Genomic DNA, 18,881 nt, shown 5'->3' on the forward strand with positions numbered 1-18,881 from the left:
GGTTGTATAGTATTTCATTTATTTCCCAAGTACCCTGTTGATGGACCCCTATGGACTGGTTCATAGATTTTGCTATTATCAATAGCACTGCTGCCTGGCATGGTGGTGAATTCCTATAATCCCAGTATTTGGGAGTTCAAAGCTAACCTAGGCTACACAGCAAATTTCAGGCCAGTCTGGAGTACATGAGACCCTGTCTCAAAAGACAAAAACCAGGCTGGAGAGATGGCTCAGCAGTTAAGAACACTGGTTCTTCTTGCAGAAGACCAGGGTTCGAATCCCAGCACCCACATGGCAACTAACAACTGTCCGTAACTCCAGTTCCAGGGGATCTGACAGCCTCTTCTGACCTCCGTGGGTATTGCACGACATGGGTGCACTTACCTACATGCAGGCAATACAGGCATACGCATAAAACAAAAATAATAAATAACATATATTAAGAAAAAGACAAAAACAGCTCAGCATGTAGCTTGGTTGGTAGAGTGCTTACAGCGTATCTCATGTCTGTAATCCCAGTACCTGGGAGGCAGAGGCGGGAGGATCAGAGGTTCAAGGTCATCCTTAGCTAAACAATGAGTTCGAGGCCAGCCTCGGTGACATAAGATCTTATTAGAGTGGTGCTGTGGATGGGGTTTTTTCCATTTCTATACACAGATATCTGCATACCTGTACACAAGCACACATTCATATACCAGTCAGAACACACACACTGGATCATCACAGTCCTGAGTGCAGGTCCCAGAAAGTCCATTAGAGGCCGCCAGGGAACTGGCCTTCTTTAACAGCCTGTCCCAGACCAGGTTTCTCGATGTAGGGGCACAGTCCCAGTCCTTCCCGAGAGAGGGCGCCTGTGGCCAGAGGACAGCAAGAGCCCACACAGCAAGTGCTGTGATGAACCAGGGTCCACTGGTTCATTCATCTTTCAGCAGGTCCCCCTATCCCTCTCCCGACTTCGAGATTCCGGGTCTCAAACCAAGAATCAAACAGCACACACAAACGTAGCTCCTGCATCTTTGTCTTTGGGTTTGGCCTTGCTGCCTTTCCTCATAAGCAGGAGACAAATCTAGGTTTTGTGGGGCATCTAACAAGAACAGAACATTTTGCAAATTTTACAAAATGCATAAAGGAACCTGTGAACTCAGAGCTAGAGCTCTTACATGTGAGGAGCTTTAAAGTTTGAGCTTTGTCAGGGTAAATGCACCTCTGGTTATGTGTGTTCACATCTATTTGCTGTCTCCAATTAAGAAAGTTCCTAGAAGGCACAGCCTCCCTGGAATCTTGGAATCCTTAGTTCCTGTAGTCTGTTCCTAGCAAATCAAACGAAATTTCAAACTATGTTGCATGAACAGTTGGGGCTGATTTAGCTTTCCTTGTAGAAGTGACAACAGCTTAGCGGGGGCTCAAAGTGTTCAGACTTGTGATGACTTTGCTGGAACCTCGGTATCCCCAGTTCTAAAGCTGGGGATGTTGAGGACCAGGCAGAAGAAGCAAAGGGCCAATCAGAAGTGGCACTGGGTCTGGCTCCCCTGTCTCCCTATTGGCCCACAGCCATACCTTCATCCTCCTCTAACAGCCCCTTGCACAAGGCCCTGATGCAACCCTGTACTGGCCTGGGGCACCCCTCTTGGGGGCAGCACTGGGAAGGAGGTTTTGCAAGAGTCTGGGTAGGCAGGAAGCACAGGAGCCAGGGCTAGGTCAGAGAGATAAGAAAGGCAGGCCTGCCTGTGCCCCCTCCCTGTGGTTCCTCCCAACCCTGGTTTCCTCTTCTCTTCCCTTTCCGGGAAAGTAGTGCCTGGTTCTTGCTCTAGCCTCACCCAAATCCTGCCTGGCCCTGTGACTCACCTCCTTTCACTACAGCAGCCAGGCAGGCTCTGAGGCCTGTCTGCCACTTGGGAGCCCAGCTGTGTGACCCCGGACATTAAGTAACCCTCTCTTGTTGGCAGGTCCTGGTGTTTAGTAAAGGTAAATGGTAGTGGTAGGTGCAGTGGCTCATATCTGTAATCCCAGCAATTGGGAGGCTGAAGCAGGATTGCCTTGAGTTCAAGACAAACCTGGGCTATAGACAGTGAAATCTCGTCTCAAAAATGAAGCAAAATAAGCAAGCAAAAAAAGAGAAAGAAAAAAAAAAATGGCATTAAGAAACATTGATTAAAGGTGTGGTGGCGCACACCTTTAATCGGGAGGCAGAGGCAGGCGGATCTATGTGAGTTCATGGCCAGCCTGGTCTCCATAGTGAATCCAGGACAGCTGGGGCTACAGGGAGACCCCGTCTCAAAAAGGCCAAAAAAAAAGAAACACTGTAAAGACTGTAAAGCTAGATGTAGTGATGCGTGCCTTTGAACCAAGCACTCCAGAGGCAGAGGCAGGTAGATCTCTGAGTTCATGGCCAGCCTGGTCTACATAGTGAGTTTCAAGCCAGCTGGGGCTACACGGAGACCATATCTCAAAAAAAAAGGGGTGGGGGGCTGGAGAGATGGCTCAGTGGTTAAGAACACCGGCTGTTCTTGCAGAAGACTGGGGTTCAAATTCCAGCACCCACATAGCAGCTAACAACTGTCTGTAACTCCAGTTCCAGGGGATATGACAGCCTCTTCTGTCCTCTGAGGGCACTGCATGACACGTGTGCACTTACCTACATGCAGGCAATATACACATACACATAAAATAAAAATAATAATTGAAATATTAAAAAAAAAAAAGTAAGTTGGGCATGGTGGGGCACACCTTTAATTCCAGTACTCGGGAGGCAGAGGCAGGCAGGCAGATCTCTGTGAGATAAAGATTAGTGTAGTCTGCATTGTGAGTTCCAGGCTAGTTGGGACTACAGGGAGACCCTGTTTGTCTTGAGGGGCAGGGAGGAGAAAAAAGGAAAATTTTAAGGCTGGGCCTCAGAATGAGGAAGTATATATCTATATGATTTTATTTATTTTTATCTTGTATGTATGAGTATATTGCCTGCATGTAAGTAGGTGCACCCATGTCATGCAGTGCACTCGGAGGACAGAAGAAGCTGTGAGATCCCCTGGAACTGGAGTTGCAGATGATTATTAGCTGTGAATTGGACCTGGGTCCTCTGTAGGAGCAGCCAATATTCTTAATTGCTGAGCCATCTCTCCAGCCCCTTATTTATATATGTTTTTAAAGATTTATTTATTTTCATTTTAAGTGTATGAGTGTTTTACCTGCACATATGTATGTATACCATGTGTGTGCAATGCCTGCAGAGGTCAGAAGAAGATATCAGATCCCTTGGAACTAGAGTTACAGATAAGAGCTGCCACATAACATGTTGTGAACTGAACCTGGGCCCTCTGCAAGAGCAGATGGTGCTCTTAACTGCGGAACCCTCTCTCCAAGCCCCCTGAGAAAGTATTTAAAGGAAGGAGGAGCTGGTGTGTATCTCAGTATCTCAATGGTAGAGCATTTGCCTAGCAAGTGTAAGGCTCTAGGCTCAATCTCCAGTTCCCTAAAAAAATAAAGTATGGAGGGTGGGGACACAGCAGCACCTACATGAAGTCAGCACTGGGGCTGGATGGCTCGCTCAGGGCCCAGGCAGGCAGGCGTTGGACTGGTATGTGCATTAGAAGCACTGCTGGCCTGACCCCTAGGGATGGGGGATAGGGTGCATCTAGATGTCAGGGCTTGATGATCCTTCAAGTCTCTGAAAAGAACCAGACCTTTGGTTGGTTGACAGAATTTGGTTGATTTCCACCTGTTTAAGACCATGCCTAAGTGTGACCTGTGTCCTCTCAGAGGAAGGTCACACAGGACCTGACATCTACTAAGAGAGCCTGGATTGTTTTCAGCTTTCCTGGCTCCAGTCAGATTTTGTTGTTGATGATGTTGTTTGACACAGGATCTCCTGGAATACAGGTGGGCTTCAGATTTGCTATGTAGGTGGGCTGACCTTGAATTCCCAAGCCTCTTGGTTCAGCCTGTAATCCCAGAGGGCACAAGGATACAGAGTTCCAAGCCAGCTACATATGGGCAGGCTACAGATTGAGACTGTCTTAAAAGAACAGGAGTTAAGAATGTGGCTTGGTGGTGCCCACCTTTAATCCCAGCACTAGGGAGGCAGAGGCAGGTGGATCTCTGTGAGTTCAAAGCCAGCCTGGTCTGCATAGTGAGTTCCAGGCCAGCTGGGGCTAAAAAATAAGACCCCCCCACCCCCCAAAAAAGGATCCAGCTTGGTGATGGAGCACTTGTTTGACCTGTGGGAGGCTCAGGGTTTGATTCCCCATGCAATGTTCCTAGAGGCCAGAGGAAGGCGTCAGATCCACTGGAACTAGAGTTACGGACATTTGCTAGCCGCCATGTGCCATGTGGGTGCAGGGAATCGAACCCAGAGCCTCTGCAAGAGTAGCCAGCACTCTTAACTTAGGAGCCATCTCTCCAGCCCCTATTGTAGCTACTCAAATGAGCATAAGATAGTATTGGGGAGCCAAGCATGGTGGTCCACACCCAGGATGCAGAGGCTGAGGTAGGTGGATCTCTGTGAGTTCAAGGCCAGCCTGGTCTACATAGTGAGTTCCAGGCCAGCTGGGGCTACAGGGAGACCCTGTCTCTAAAAAAAACAAAAACAAAAAAGCAATAAAACAACACCCCCGCCCCCCACCCAGCATTGAGTCATTAAAGTAGTAGGGGTTAAATGAATTGATATTTTATTTAGGATAGTGCCTAATTGCTTCTTGGCTGTTTGGCTAAGTAATCAAGCACAGGGTAGTGCCTAGCAGGCATTAAGCTAAGCACTGTTTGTTGAATAAGATAAAGACTGTGAGTTCAGGGCCCAGAAACTTGTATTGGGTTTTCTCTTCCTCCCTTGCTCAGCTCCTGGCAGCACCCTGTCCAGGAAGGGGCAGTTTCCAAAGGAGGAGGATTGGGAGTGCACAAACACTACACACACACACACACACACACACACACACACACACACCCCTCTGGGGAGTTTGGGGGTGCACACACAATACGCAGGGTTTTGTGTGACACACACACACACACACACACACACACACACACACACACACAGGGCTCGGGTGAGACACACACACACACACACACACACACACACACACACACACACACACACACACACACACACACACACAGAGTAGTGGCCTCTGGCCCCCTCCCTCCTCCTGTGCCTCTTATGCAAGCCGCCGGCGCCCGCTGGTTCCCAGGCCTGGCTGCAGCTGCGGGCGGAGGGGCAGGGCGGGGGCGGCCGCTGTTTGTCTAGCGCGGGGGTGCCAAAGACCGCGGCCCCAGACAGCCAGGCGCCTCGGTACACCTGGGGATGCTCAGGTTAAATAGCTCCGCATTCCTCGGGCCCAGCTGATGGAAACGCTCCCAGGCCGCCGCGGAGCCGGCCTCCAGATGGGCTGGGCCCGGGCCAAAGAGGAAGAGAGGGAAACGTGGAAACCACTCTGTGCCTGGATGGCGGGGGAGGTGGCCCGGGCGCCGCGGCCCCTTCCTACGCTGGGCTGGAAGCAGGCCCTGCAGGGTAGAAGAGCGCGCGGGGACACGTCCACATCCCCGTGGGTGGGCTTGCAAGGGGGGACCCGCACGTGGTGAGGGAGTGGGTGCACAGGTGTGCCTCCGAGGACTCTCCAAGGACACAGGCTACCAGGAATACGTTCTGTCAGTATGAGCCAGGTAGTGTGTGTGCTAAGGAAGCTCTTTCCTTGATGTCACTTACTCTGGACAATTCTGAGGTTAGTTCTATAAAATAGCCAGATGGAGAGTGGCCAGCAAAGAATTTAATCACTTACACATACTAAGCTGTTTGGTAAAGTCATAAAATGCCTGCGATCACTTTATGTACCTGGTTTGGTGTTCAAGTTGTCACTTAGTTCAACTTAATGTAAGCGTTCAACAAATAATTCCTAATTTAATTTTATTTTTGTTTCTTCTGTTGTAAAACTGAGCTCAGAATCCTGCCCTTCGCCTCACTAGTGTAGGAAGTCCTTCAGGTAAAGACTGGAGCAGAGTCTGGCTTGTGGTTCTGGTTTTTTACTTGTTTATTTGGGTTTTGTTTTGTTTGGGGAGGGGGCAGTCTCCCTATGTAGCTGTGGCCTAGAATTTGCTATACAGACCTGGCTGGCCTGGAACATGCTTTAGTATATCTTGTTTATTGACAAAATATCTCAATAGTTCTCTCTGTGGGACACGGCTTTGCCATTTCTGGGACTGTTTCTCTGTGGGAATTAATAACTCAAGTATGATGTCCCCAAGGCCTAACTGACAATTGCCCAGAGGTGGGAATTGAACTTTTGATGAAAAGTTTGCCCAAACGTAGCTGCCTCACCCCTGCCCTAAATCTGCAGTGGTCTGTGGATGCCATTCAATCTGCCAAGTTACAGAGTAACCCAATGTAACTCTGGGACTACCAACGTACAAACTATCCACCAACCTAGACCCAGGCAGGGATGAGCACTATGCTTGTAAGCTAAACATACAAGCCTAAAGATTTGAAGGATCTACACTTTTCTGCAGAACACGTGTTCACATGGGCCCTGCACCATACATATCCTATCCTGCAGAGATGACCCAGTCTCCTGGTGGGGACTACCGGTTATCTATGTGCTAGCTCTCAACACAAAGCCACATGTCTAGGCAGAAAGACCCTTGTGACACCTTTTTCCTTTCCTAGAGCTGGGGACATTCACCCTCTTCTACCTTCAGAGCTCACACAGAGGGGGGTGGGTGTGCTGGCTTGAGCTGCTGGCAGAGTTGGGCCAGGGTGAGGAGGCTGAGTCCAGACCCAGAGCAGGTGGCCCTACAGCTGTGCACAGCCTAACTCTGCCAATTTGATTACCCACTTGGACAAGACGGGAGCCCTAGGGCAGCCTACTGGCATCCAGGGCAAGGTGGCTCTCTGAGGAAGAGGGGCAACAGGGGCTCTGCCTCAAGCAAGCTTCGACCCTAGGCAAGCCCTCTTTCACCTGGTCTCACTTCTCCCACCTTGGTCAGAAGATGGATGGCCCAGTGACCTGCTTTTCTAACTTGAATGGCTAGAACAGCCCCTACAGCAGGTTCATCTGCATTTTAACAACCTCCCTGGGTGATCCAGATGGCCCAGAGAACTGTTTGAAAGAAACTATACTAAAGGTCTAGAGGATTTAATTTTATGACACCCAGGAACTGGGAAATGGCCAGGGAAGAGGGAAAGGGAAGAATAGACTTTAAAGGCACCGGACACATTCAGGTCAGTGAGAGTGACAGACCAGATGTGGCCCTCCAACACAACCCCCCCAACACCAGCTGTGAAAATGGTAGTCACTCCCAGGCCCCTCCCTCAATCTAAGTCATTACAAGCTTTATCATCTAAAGTATGTTTAATAACAACAAAAACACCCCCATAGAACTATTGTAGAACAATATTTAGCCAGTGATCATTGTAATATACAATACAAAATATTTCCTCAGAAATCTGAGAAGCACCTAATGTAACCATTTTTTTAAATGTCTGCTTTTCAAAAAATAGAAAGGCACGGGGGTGGTTAACCTCCCCGAAGTCTCTGGGGGCTGATAGGTGTGGAGAGAGGGTGGGCTTCCCCTTATCAACCCCCTAGCCTGGGGCCAGATCTCAAGCCAAGGGTCCACAGGTGGTGGATGAGTCCGCTTTCTCGCGGCTCCTGCGAGGCGCTTGCGGGAAAGGACAGCTCCTCGTGCCGCCTGGAGGGCTGGGGTCCAACGGTCCCTCAGTTCGAGGCTTCAGCGACACAAGATGCGGTCATCGGCTGGAACACATGCCGCCTGCGAAAATCGAGAGATAAGAGGTGGGACCGACAGGCTGGAAAGGATAAGGCGGCCCCCTAACTTGTCCAGGAGACTCGATGGGGGAACGAGCTTTCTCCAGTCTCTTTGGACATTCCTAAACATCCACGCGCCCGAAAAGTAGGGCGGACATACTACCCCCACCCCGTGGACGCCCCCCCCAGCGACTTAACGTACTCAACGCACCTCTGCAGCCAAGGCGCTGATCTCGCCGTTCAGGGTGCTCAGTGGGGCCCGGACGGGCAGCCCCCGGCCTCCGGGGGTCCCGACTTCGGATTCCGAGTTCAGCTCCAACTGTAGGTCCCTAATGTAGTCGATGACGTGCTGCAGGATCTCCACTTTGCTCACCTTGCGGTTCTGCGGCAAGGTGGGCACCAACTCCTTGAGGCGCGAGTAGCAGCCGTTCATGTCGTAGAGCAGCACGTTAACCTGCTGCTCGTCCAGCAGGGCGGGCAGGCGCGTCCCGGCGCAACGCGAGATGGCCACGCTCTGCTCCGACAAGCAGCGCACCACCTCGCCAGCGCCACCCGCCGCCTTGCCGGCCTTCAGCGAGCAGCTGGGGCCCGGAGCGGCCACGGGGCTGCCACTGGCGACCTTCATGATCCTGGCGACCCGCGACGAGGACAGGCAGAAGGGGCTGGGGAAGCCGGAGTTGGCGCGCAAGCGTGGAAAGAGCCGAAGTCCGAAGGTGATTGTGCAGTGCGGAAGCTGGAGCGCAGAAGCGCATCTTTTATAAGGACGCCCCGGGGGCGAGCTCAGAATGTTCAAAAGCAGCCAATGGGCAGACTGGAGGCGTGGCTTATCGTGCTCTCGGGCCCCACCCCTTGAGTTACGAGTTTTTGCCTGTGCTAGTGGAAAAGGCGCGAGCGCGAGGGCTCCCCGGCGGAGCGGCTAGCGGAGCAGGAGGCTGCCTTAGGCTCTTCAGGGCCGAGGCAGAGAGGCTAAACCAATTTTACCAATTTTACCCATGCCTTATTTTTTCAGCTCCATTTTAAGGACCAGAGAAACCGGGTTGCGCAGTGACTCAGGGTCCCCAAATCCTCTCAGAAGATTATCTCTTGGACATTGATCTCCAACGATCAGGGCCAAATTTTATGTTTACATATATCTTTATTTTTGTTTTTAGAACAGGGTGTCTTGTAACCCAGACTGTCCTCGAACTCGATTTGAACTCCTGATCCTCCAGTTTCCACCTCGTGCTGAGGCTGTAGGTGCGTTCTACTACAAATTCTGGGAGTCAGATTTTAAAGCCCCTCTATTACTCGGAACTCCGGGACTTATCTTTTTCAGATCCCACGGAATGAAGTTGTTAAGCCCCTTAGGATTAGGACCCAAATCCCTTGAACTAGGGGGAATTAATTCAGGACAGTCCTCTGGGGCCCTAAATACACAGAAGGGCCACGGTGGGTTGTGACTGTGTCCCCCAATTCTCCGAATTTGCAGCCTCTTCCAAAATTTTTCCAAGTTTGCAGCGGGTGGGTTTTTTTTTTTTTTTTTAATTTTCTTTTTTTCTAGATTTTTTTTTTTTTTTAATTTTCTTTTTTTCTAGATTTTTTTTTTTTTTTAATTTTCTTTTTTTCTAGATTTTTTTTTTTTTTTAATTTTCTTTTTTTCTAGATTTTTTTTTTTTTTTAATTTTCTTTTTTTCTAGATTTTTTTTTTTTTTTAATTTTCTTTTTTTCTAGATTTTTTTTTTTTTTTAATTTTCTTTTTTTCTAGATTTTTTTTTTTTTTTAATTTTCTTTTTTTCTAGATTTTTTTTTTTTTTTAATTTTCTTTTTTTCTAGATTTTTTTTTTTTTTTAATTTTCTTTTTTTCTAGATTTTTTTTTTTTTTTAATTTTCTTTTTTTCTAGATTTTTTTTTTTTTTTAATTTTCTTTTTTTCTAGATTTTTTTTTTTTTTTCTTGAAGGCTTCGGAACAGGGTCTCCCTCCCACCGCGCAGCAGCTGAGGAGATCGGGTCTCCCCGGCCTCCCTTTCGCAGGCTGCTGGGTGTCAGCGTCTGAACAAGCGGCTCAGACCGTTAGACGCCAGGCTCGTGACGTCACCCATTCATAAAACCCGGACGGGCTGTCAGGCTGGCGCCGCGCGGGCGGTCGCCATGGAGACTGCAAACCCGGCTGGAGTGTTCTCTGCTTCCCCCAGCTTGTCACCTGCAGATGTAGGGCGGGAGGCCTGGGAATGCGTTCCTCCTGGGTGCGGTCGCTAAGCTAGGGTCACCTTACCTCCCCACCCCACACCTGCTGAGTTTCCCCCACCCTGCCCCTCTGCTCGGGCCGCCGGGGAGGTTTCTCACACTCTTCCACCTCAAACCCCTCCCACCCCAGCTCCCTTCCCCCGCGCCTGGGGAAGATGCCTGAGCTAAATTCCTACGCAGCTGTTGGAGTGTAGGTGCGATTCCTGCGCTGGAGCTCTGCCCTGCCCTCCGCCTGGTTTCCCAAAGAGCCACAAAGGCTCTCAACTCAGTGGCAGGATAGTGTGACGTTTCCTTCCATCAAGTAGTTCTCTTACAACTCTGAAGACAGTGAGGCTTTGAGGACATTAGGGATGTAGCTCACTTGGTAGAGTGCTTGCAATAACATGCAGAGCCCCTCGGGTTTGCTCCCTAGCATGGTATAAAGCTTGATGTGGCAGGCACATGCCTGCAATCCCAGCATTCTGGAAGCAGAGGGGAATCAAGAGTTTAATAGAATCCTAAATTGCAGTATCTTGAGCTTTGAGGCCAGTCTGGGATACAGTAGATTTCCCCCCACCCCCACACTCTCCCTCCCCAAAAGGACATTGTTGTGATGCATGCAGCCCTAGACAAAACCGGGAAACTGATGCTCAGACTCATCACCCCAAACCACCCGGTTTCTCAGATGTGGAAAACCCTACCTCGCCCTGCTGGCCTATAATCCTAGCACTTGAAAGGCTCAAGAAGAAAGATTGCAAGTTCAAGGCTTGACTGAGCAATTTAGAAAGACCTTGCCTCAAAATTTTTAAAAATTTTAGAGGGCAGACTCTGGTGCTTTACACTTGTAATCCCAAGTGCTCAGGAGGCAGAGGCCAGAAGATCATTCAAGTGGGAGGTAAGTCTAGGCTACATAGTGAGTTCCAGGTCTGCCACGGTTAACAAGACACTGTTTAAAAATTTTTTTTCCTTTAAATAAAGGGCTGGTGATATAACTCAGTGGTAGTGTGCTTGCCTAGCATGTACAAGGGCCTAGGTTCAATCCTTAGTACCACCAAAAGAGAAATGAGGTGATGAAGAAGAAAAAGGAGGGGAGGAAGAGGAGGAGGAAGAGGAGGAAAGAAAAGGAAAAAGAAAAAATACTGAATAGCTAATAAAGATGACTCCTGTGAAAAGGTAGGGAGAAAATGAGTGAGCAATGGGAAAGGTTTTCACTGTTTTTATTATTGTTTTTTAAGACAGAATCTCAAGTAGCCAAGAATGGCCTGAAACTCACTATGTAGCCAAAACTGATCATGAACTCATGTTCTTTGTGTGTCTGCCTACTGGGATTACAGATGTGAGTCACCACACCAGGCTCTGCATGAATGTGATCTTCAAAATTATTGATTTCTTTTTTGTTTTTTTTTGAGACAGGGTCTCCCTGTAGCCCCAGCTGGCCTGGAACTCACTATGTAGACCAGGCTGGCTTTGAACTCACAGGAATCCTTCTGCCTCTGCCTCCCAAGTGAGTGCTGGGATTAAAGCCACCACGCCCAGCTTTATTGATTTATTTTTATTTTTATTCTTTTATGTGTATGAGTGTATTGCCTGCATGTATGTGAGTGCACCCGTGTCGTGCAATGCTGTGGAGGTCAGAAGAGGGCTTTGGATTCCCCTGGAACTGGAGTTAAAGATGGTTTGTAGCCACCATGTGGGTGCTGGGAATCGAACCTGGGTCCTCTGCAAGAGCAGTCAGTGCTCTTAACCGCTGAGCCATCTCTCAACCCCTATTTTTTTTAATATTTTATTTTTATATGTATGCGTGTATTGCCTGCATGTAGGTAATTGCACCCATGTTGTGCAATGCCCACGAAAGACAGAAGAGGCTGTTGGATCCCCTGGAACTAGAGTTATGGACAGTTGATAGCTGCCATGTGGATGCTGGGATTTGAATCCAGGTCTTCTGCAAGAACAGCCAGTGTTCTTAACCTCTGAGCCATCTCCCCAGCCCATCCAGTCCCTTTTTTTTTTGTCTTTTTGAAGCAGGGTCTCCCTGTAGCCCCAGCTGTCCTGGAACTCACTATGTAGACCAGGCTGGCCTTGAACTCACAGAGATCCGCCTGCCTCTGCCTCCCAAGTGCTGGGACTACAGGTGTGTGCCACCACGCCCGGCTTCAGTCCCTATTTTTATGTTTTATGTATATGAATGTTTTGCTTGCATTTAAATGCACCATGTGAATGCAATACCTGCAGAGGCCAGAAGAGGGGATAGGATCCCCTGGAACTGAAATCACGGACTTCACCCCTGTGGGTGCTGGGAACTGAACTGGGGTCCTCTGGCGAAGACCCAGTGCTCTTTATCTACTGAGTCATCTCTCCAGCCATGAAGGTGTTTTTTAAACAGAAGTATATACAGGGCTTGGGGTATAGCCTAGTGGTGGAGCAAGTGCTTAGTGTGATGTAGGCCCTGGGTTCAATTCTTAGCATGAAGCTAAGAGAAGGAAGGAGGGAGAAAGAGGATAGGAAAGCAAGCAAAAGACATGTGTCTTTTTTTGTGTGCAGGTCTGCCGTACATATGGGAATCCCTCCCTCTGGGCCCAACTGCTGAGCTGGGTGGGGTCAGGGACAAGAATATTTTGTAGCCAATAGGGGAGAAAGAAGTGAAGAGACCCCCAAATTGAAGTGTGTGTGTGTGTGTGTGTGTGTGTGTGTGTGTGTGTGTGTGACGTATGTGTATACCTGGGGCAATTGTGGAGATCAGAGGACAACTTTTAGGAGTTGCTTCTCTCCTTCCACTTTGAGTTTTAGGGATTGAGCTCAGATTGTCAGGCTCAAAATATCAGGTGCTTTTTTTGTTTTTTTGAGACAGGGTCTCCCTGTAGCCCCAGCTGGCCTGGAACTTGATATATAGACCAGGCTGACCTTGAACTCACAGAGATCCACCTGCCTCTGCCTCCTGTGTGTTGGGATGTGCCACCATGCCTGGCCCTGATACAGTCTTAATTCTCACAGGCATTTAACTACCAGTCAGTTCCTGTGATCAGCATCTTTCTCCTGCAGGTTCACTAGTATTCTAGTAGGTTTCATAGAAATAAAAAGATGAGCTTTTTTCTATTATTTATTTATTTTTTGGTCTTTTTGAGACAGGGTCTCCCTGTAGGCCCAGCTGGCCTGGAACTCACTAGATATACCAGGCTGGCCTCAAACTCACAGAGATCACCTTACTTCTACCTCCTGAGTGCTGGGATTAACGTGTGCCTTGTTATTTTCTTTGATGAGATAGGGTCTCATATATCCCAGGCAGACCTCAAACTTATTATGAAGCGGAGGATGACCTTGAACTCCTGATCCTCCTGCCTCTACCTCTAGGATTATAGGTATGCACCACCATGCCTGGTTTATGAAGTGCTGGGGATCCGAGGACTTCGTGCATGCTAGACAGACACTCTACTAACTGAACTACATGCTCAGCCCTCTTCTTTTTTGATTTCGAGATGTGGTCTTATAACGTGGTTCAGGCTGGTCTCAAACTTCTGTAGTTGTTGGGACAGCAGATGAGTGTCATGTCACCAAGGCTAGAATGCCTCTTGCACTGCTGCGACTGCAGGCGTGTGTCACAGTGGTTGACATGGATGAGGCTTCCTGGTTGGGATGATTTTTTTGTACTTGTTCCTTTTCTCATTGCTATGACAAAATGCCCGACAAAAACAACCTAAGGAAGGACGGGTTTATTTTGGCTCACAGTCTGAGGATACAGTCCATCCTGTCAGGGACAGCATGGCAGTAGGAGTGTGAAGTAAGAGGTCACATGGTGTCCATAGTCAAGAAGTACAGAGAACGCTGGTGCTCAACTTCCTTTCTCTCTCATTTCCCCCTTTTTGTTCAGTCTGGTACCCTGCGTCTTCTCAGTTCAAGTTCTATGGGAACGCCCTCACAGATGTGCCCAGAGGTGTGTCTCCTAAGTGACTCTAAATCCACTCAGGCTGACAGTGAAGGCACTCTGTGTGGGAAAGACACGGGAGAAATGGGCTGGATGAAGGCAGGACACTGGTAGCTGGGTCTCCAGGTGTGCCATCACCCTGTTAAAGTTTTTTTTCTTTTTCTTTTATTTCTTATTTTTATTTTATGTGTATGAGTGTATTGCCTGCATGTATGTGAGTACACCCGTGGCGTGCAATGCTGTGGAGGTCAGAAGAGGGTTTGGATTCCCCTAGAACTGGAGTTAAGGATGGTTCATAGCTGCCATGTGGGTGCTGGGAATCGAACCTGGGTCCTCTGCAAGAGCAGTCAGTGCTCTTAACCACGGACCCATCTCTCCAGCCCCAAGAAAGCTTTTTTTCCAGTACGATTTCTGTCACAGTGTCTTCTATTCTGTTGTGCAAATGGTTCACAGTCACTTAATGCTCTCCCAGTATCAAGCATGGCTCCAAGCATTAGCCTAAGCCTGAGCTCAAGGGAACAGGGACCACAGCTTGTAGCATCCATCTCTGTAGCTCATGGTGCAGTGAGAGGGCCTGACATATTTTAGGGGTGCAGGAACTAGTCATTAAATGGGAAATCAACAGCCCCTGGAATATACTTCAGGTCCCCTTTACAGCAGGTCCAGTGACTTGCTTTAGGTCACACAGTGGGGAGGTGGCATTGGGCATTTCTCCCTGGGGCAGTCTGGTCCTGTGTCCATGCATGTAAGTCTACACTGCAGTGTGTCTGTGGACATGCGCACAACCAGCCTGTTCCTCACAGCCCCTTCCCAGAGTCTAGGGCTTGTAGGCTCCAGGCAGGCCTACTTGGTGTCACGTGACCCGCTCTGGCCCTGGCTCTGGCCCGGCAGCTGCTCCCCAGATGTGCCCACAGTGAAGTCTTCCAGCCGCCAGTCCGGCGCCTCTGGGCTGGGACTAAGGGAGCTTTGGGGAAAGACCTTGGGCTCTGACCATCCCCGCCCTTCCTTGTAACCAGACACACATAGCCCCTTACCCCAGGACTCTGGCCCAGCCAACACAGCATCTGCACTCATCCTAGACTAAGAACAGAACCCAAACTCCTCCCCTCCACATCCCCCACCCGGCAATGTCCAGCTCTATCCAGCCCCTCAACTTTCTCTAACCGCTCCATCTAGCCTCAGGACCCTAACCCTAACCTTGCCCTCTGCCTAGAGCACTTACCAGTCAAGTCTCTGCAAGTCTGTCATTCTGCAGTCCTGGGTCAAAGGTCCTCCCTCAAGGTAGACCTCAGAACTAGCTCCTTTCTTTTACTATCTGAACTGATCTTTGTCCTGTGCTTTGTTGTCTACTTCCTGTCCCCGCCCATCTTCCTCCCCAGGCTGTGAGGCTGTCTAGGAGCAAGCAGGACTCCAGGGTTTAGGCGTAGCACACCTTTAATCCCAGCACAAATGACCTAGGTAAGCAGGAGAAATGAATGTTGGAGGCCTGCTGGGCTACACTGTGAGACCTTGTTTTGCAGAGAGAGAGAGAGAGAGAGAGAGAGAGAGAGAGAGAGAGAGAGAGAACAGTACTGTGTCTCCTCCTTTGGGCACTGTTGTGTCTCAAAGTTGAAGCTGGGCTGCAAGGCTCAGAAGTGAGCAACTTGCTCAAAGCCATACAACATAATACTTGGAACTGATTTAATTTATTTTTTTGAGGGAGAGTCTCACTATTAGCCCTTGCTGACCTGGAACCTGCTACACAGACCAGGCTAGTCTCCAGCTCCCAGAGATCTGCCTGCGTGTGCCTCCTGAGTGCTGGGATTAAAGGCATGCACCACCACACCCATGCTGAAAAATTTTAGATAATAGTAGTTGAATAATGAATTGTTGCTCTAAATTCCTCAGTTTTTCTCATTGGTAAAATGAGGACAAAAGTGGAACTTGGGTCAGTGAGATGGCTCAGTGGATAAAGGGGCTTGCTGCCAAGTCTGACAACTTGAGTTCTATTCCTGAGACCCAGTCACATGGTGGAAGGAGAGAAACAATTTTCCTGTAAGTTGTCCTCTGACATATGAGTGTCATGGCATGACCCCTGCACAGAAAATAATAAATACAATGTAATAAAAAGATTAATTTTAGGCAGGGTGTGGTGGCGCACACCTTTAGCCCCAGCACTCAGGAGGCAGAGGCAGGCAGACCTCTGTGAGTTCAAGGCCAGCCTGGTCTCCATAGGGAATCCAGGCCAGCTGGGGACTACAGGGAGACCCTGTCTCAAAAAGACCAAAAAAAAAAAAAAAGATAAAATGTAAAAGATGCCAGGTGTGGTGGTACACGCCTTTACTCCCAGCACTTGGGAGGCTGAGGCAGGCGGATCTCTGTGAGTTCGAGGCCAGCCTGGTCTACTTAGTGAGTTCCAGGACAGCTGGGGCTACAAGGAGACCCTGTCTCAAAACACACACACAAAAAGTAAAAGATGTGGTATATGGTGGTACAAGCCTTTAATCTCAGCTCTCAAGAAGTAGATGGATCTCTGTGAGATCAAGGCCAGCTCAGACTATAGGGAGACCCTGTCTTTAAAAAAAAAAGGAGGGGGTTGGAGGGATGGCTCAGTGGTTAAGAGCATTGGCTATTCTTACTGAGGATCCAGGTTCAGTTCCCAGCACCCACATGGCAGCTAACAACTGTCTGTAACTCCAGTTCCAGGGCAGCCAACACCCTCTTCTGTCCTCTGCTGGCATTGCAGAACACGAGTGCACCTCCCTACATGTAGGCAATACACTCATACACATAAAATAAAAATAATAATTTATAAGCTGGCATGGTGGCACACACCTTTAGTCCCAGCACTAGGGAGGCAGAGGCAGGCAGATCTCTGTGAGATGGAGGTCAGCCTGGTCTATGAGTTGTAGGCCAGCTGGGGCTAAAAGGAGACTGTCAAAAACAAAAACAAGTTGAACTTAAGGTAGAGTGAGGAAACTTTCGTGATTTCAGTGATTAACAAAGGAAAAGCATTCTGGAATGGGAGCCTGGGTAGAAAGTTTGTGCTGTCTGATAGATTTATCTATCACCTAGATCCAGCAGGAGACAGAGGGTGGAGGGGCGGCCTGCATTGGGCTTGGAGGGGGGGGCCATGACCTCTCTGCCCTTGGCAACTGTGCAACCATATCTTCCTGCTCTGGACTCAACTTCCCCATCCAAACAATGGGGCCACAGTAGGCCTCACCTAAGGGTTCTGGGCTGGGTTCCTGGGGGGTTCTAGGGAGTGTGAGGGCCCAGGCTTGGGTCCACCTTTTGCCCTCCATCCTGTTTTCCAAAAAGGTCCTAGAACAATGGGAGGGAAGCTGGAGCCTGGCAGTCTGGGCCCCTCCCCAGGTCCTCTGCAGTTGGAGGGGGTGGGGCCTTCCTGTGGCTGAACAAAGGTCTGCTGCTGCCACCTGGCAGAGCCACTGCCAGGGAGCTCCTGTGTCAGCCTATCAGTGTGCAGCACACTGGTGCACACACCCACACAGCAGACACAGACAGCAGGACAACAGCACACTCATACACACACGCTAAGGTGCAAACTGCCAGAATGCACAACACAGTGTACACCTGCCTTAACACACAGCCACAGCAGCACCAACTCTGGACAACCGACAGAAGAAAAGAGACTAAGGAGGCCACACATAGAACACAGAAGGTTGCACACATCAGAACCACTCACACAACACACCTAGGCAATCCCAGGAACCGGAACAACATGCATGCACTCCCCATTGCCATGCCCAGCTGTGCAGTAGTGCTCATCCCAAAGCTCCAGACACGAGCTGGGACGTAGCCAAGGGGTAGAGCGCTACCTACCGAGGCATGCTGGAGGTCCTAGGTTCCCTTTCCAGCCCTGCAAAAACCAACCAAACCAAACACTGAAGACAAACCAAGCATGGGCCTGAAATCACAGTATGGAGGAGGTTGAGGCAGGATGACTGATCACTAAAGAATTCAAGCCCAGCCTGGTCTACCTAGTAATTTCCAGGTTAACTTGGGTTACTCCAAAAAAGCCAAAACAAATACAAAAACATAAAAACAAAAAAAAACCCCAAAACCAAACCAAACCAAAGCTAATCAAAGCTGGGCATAGTGGTGTACACCTTTGATCCCAGCTACTTGGGAGGCACAGGCAGGAGGATCACAAGTTCAAGAGTAGTCTAGGCTACCTATAGAGACCCTGTCTCAAAACAACAGTAACAAATTTAAAGAACAGATTATTGGATTCTAAAGAGTTTAAAATGAAAGCAAACAAACCAAATTCCCAAAGACTTTCAGATTGCCACCCAGACCCCATGTCTGTTTAGCTGTACAGTCACTCCATCATGCATACAATACACCATTCAGAAGCCCACAGACACAGCGGCACTTATCCAGACTTCAGGCGTCTCATCCCCATGCATGCAGGCCTGGGCCCTCCTGGGAAATAAGGTGTAGGAGTTGGCTTGACCCTGGAGTGCTCTGAGGTCTGCAGGCACCAGCTGGGGATGGAAGGACTGGCCGCTCCAAAAGTCCCATCCAGGAAGTAGCCCCTCCCTCCCTGGCACACAAAGTCTGGCCTTCCTTTGACTCACCTACCTCCCCTACACCTGGTTCCCTCCTCCCACTGCCTGAGGGTAGGGAACCAAGGGAATGGCTGAGGTCAAGGCTCTCACAGGACCCAGCCCAGCTCTTTGCCCATCCCTGAAAGCAATCCTCCCTCCCTGCCCTGCTCCACCCAAGACTGAGTACCCTGTCACCAGGGGGTGGGGTGTGGGGGGCACACCTCAGGCTACCCTCTCATCTCAGGCCCCAAGCACAGCTAGATTCAAGGCTGATGCCTGACTCTCCTGCTTTTAGGTTTTTGGAGGTTATTTTTTGTCTTTTTGAGACAGGGTCTCCCTGTAGCCCCAGCTGTCCTGGAACTTACTATATAGACCAGGCTGGCCTTGAACTCACAGAGATCTGCCTGCCTCTGCCTCCTGAGTGCTGGGATTAAAGGCATGCGCTACCATGCCTGGCAT

At 49.4% G+C, this 18,881-nt stretch overlaps 1 protein-coding gene across 2 annotated transcripts; it reads right to left on the reverse strand.

The window, feature by feature from the left end:
- Positions 1-7,315: 7,315 nt before the first annotated feature.
- On the reverse strand, positions 7,316-8,491 carry Id1 (inhibitor of DNA binding 1, HLH protein). 2 transcript variants are annotated; one of them, XM_029561774.1, is made up of 2 exons: positions 7,961-8,491; positions 7,316-7,758 (listed from the first exon to the last, which is right to left on the reverse strand). In XM_029561774.1, the coding sequence occupies exons 1-2, from the start codon at positions 8,374-8,376 to the stop codon at positions 7,701-7,703; spliced, it is 474 nt and encodes a 157-aa protein (XP_029417634.1). In that variant the 5' UTR covers positions 8,377-8,491; the 3' UTR covers positions 7,316-7,700. The 2 variants fall into 2 exon arrangements, with proteins under 2 accessions (XP_029417634.1, XP_008827617.1); XM_008829395.3 differs by having other exon boundaries at positions 7,316-7,755; positions 7,963-8,487.
- Between the last annotated feature and the right edge of the window lie 10,390 nt (positions 8,492-18,881).

The sequence above is a fragment of the Nannospalax galili genome, unplaced genomic scaffold (genome assembly GCF_000622305.1).
Source record: "Nannospalax galili isolate Female #2095 unplaced genomic scaffold, S.galili_v1.0 scaffold1714, whole genome shotgun sequence".
NCBI lineage: Eukaryota > Metazoa > Chordata > Mammalia > Rodentia > Spalacidae > Nannospalax > Nannospalax galili.

Excerpts from the sequence above, each read along its gene's own strand:
- Id1 (XM_029561774.1), bottom strand. The coding sequence starts at position 8,376 with ATGAAGGTCGCCAGTGGCAGCCCCGTGGCCGCTCCGGGCCCCAGCTGC. Across the intron at positions 7,759-7,960 it reads AGCGCCTTGGCTGCAGAGGT|CAGGCGGCATGTGTTCCAGC; the intron begins GCGTTGAGTACG and ends TCTCGATTTTCG.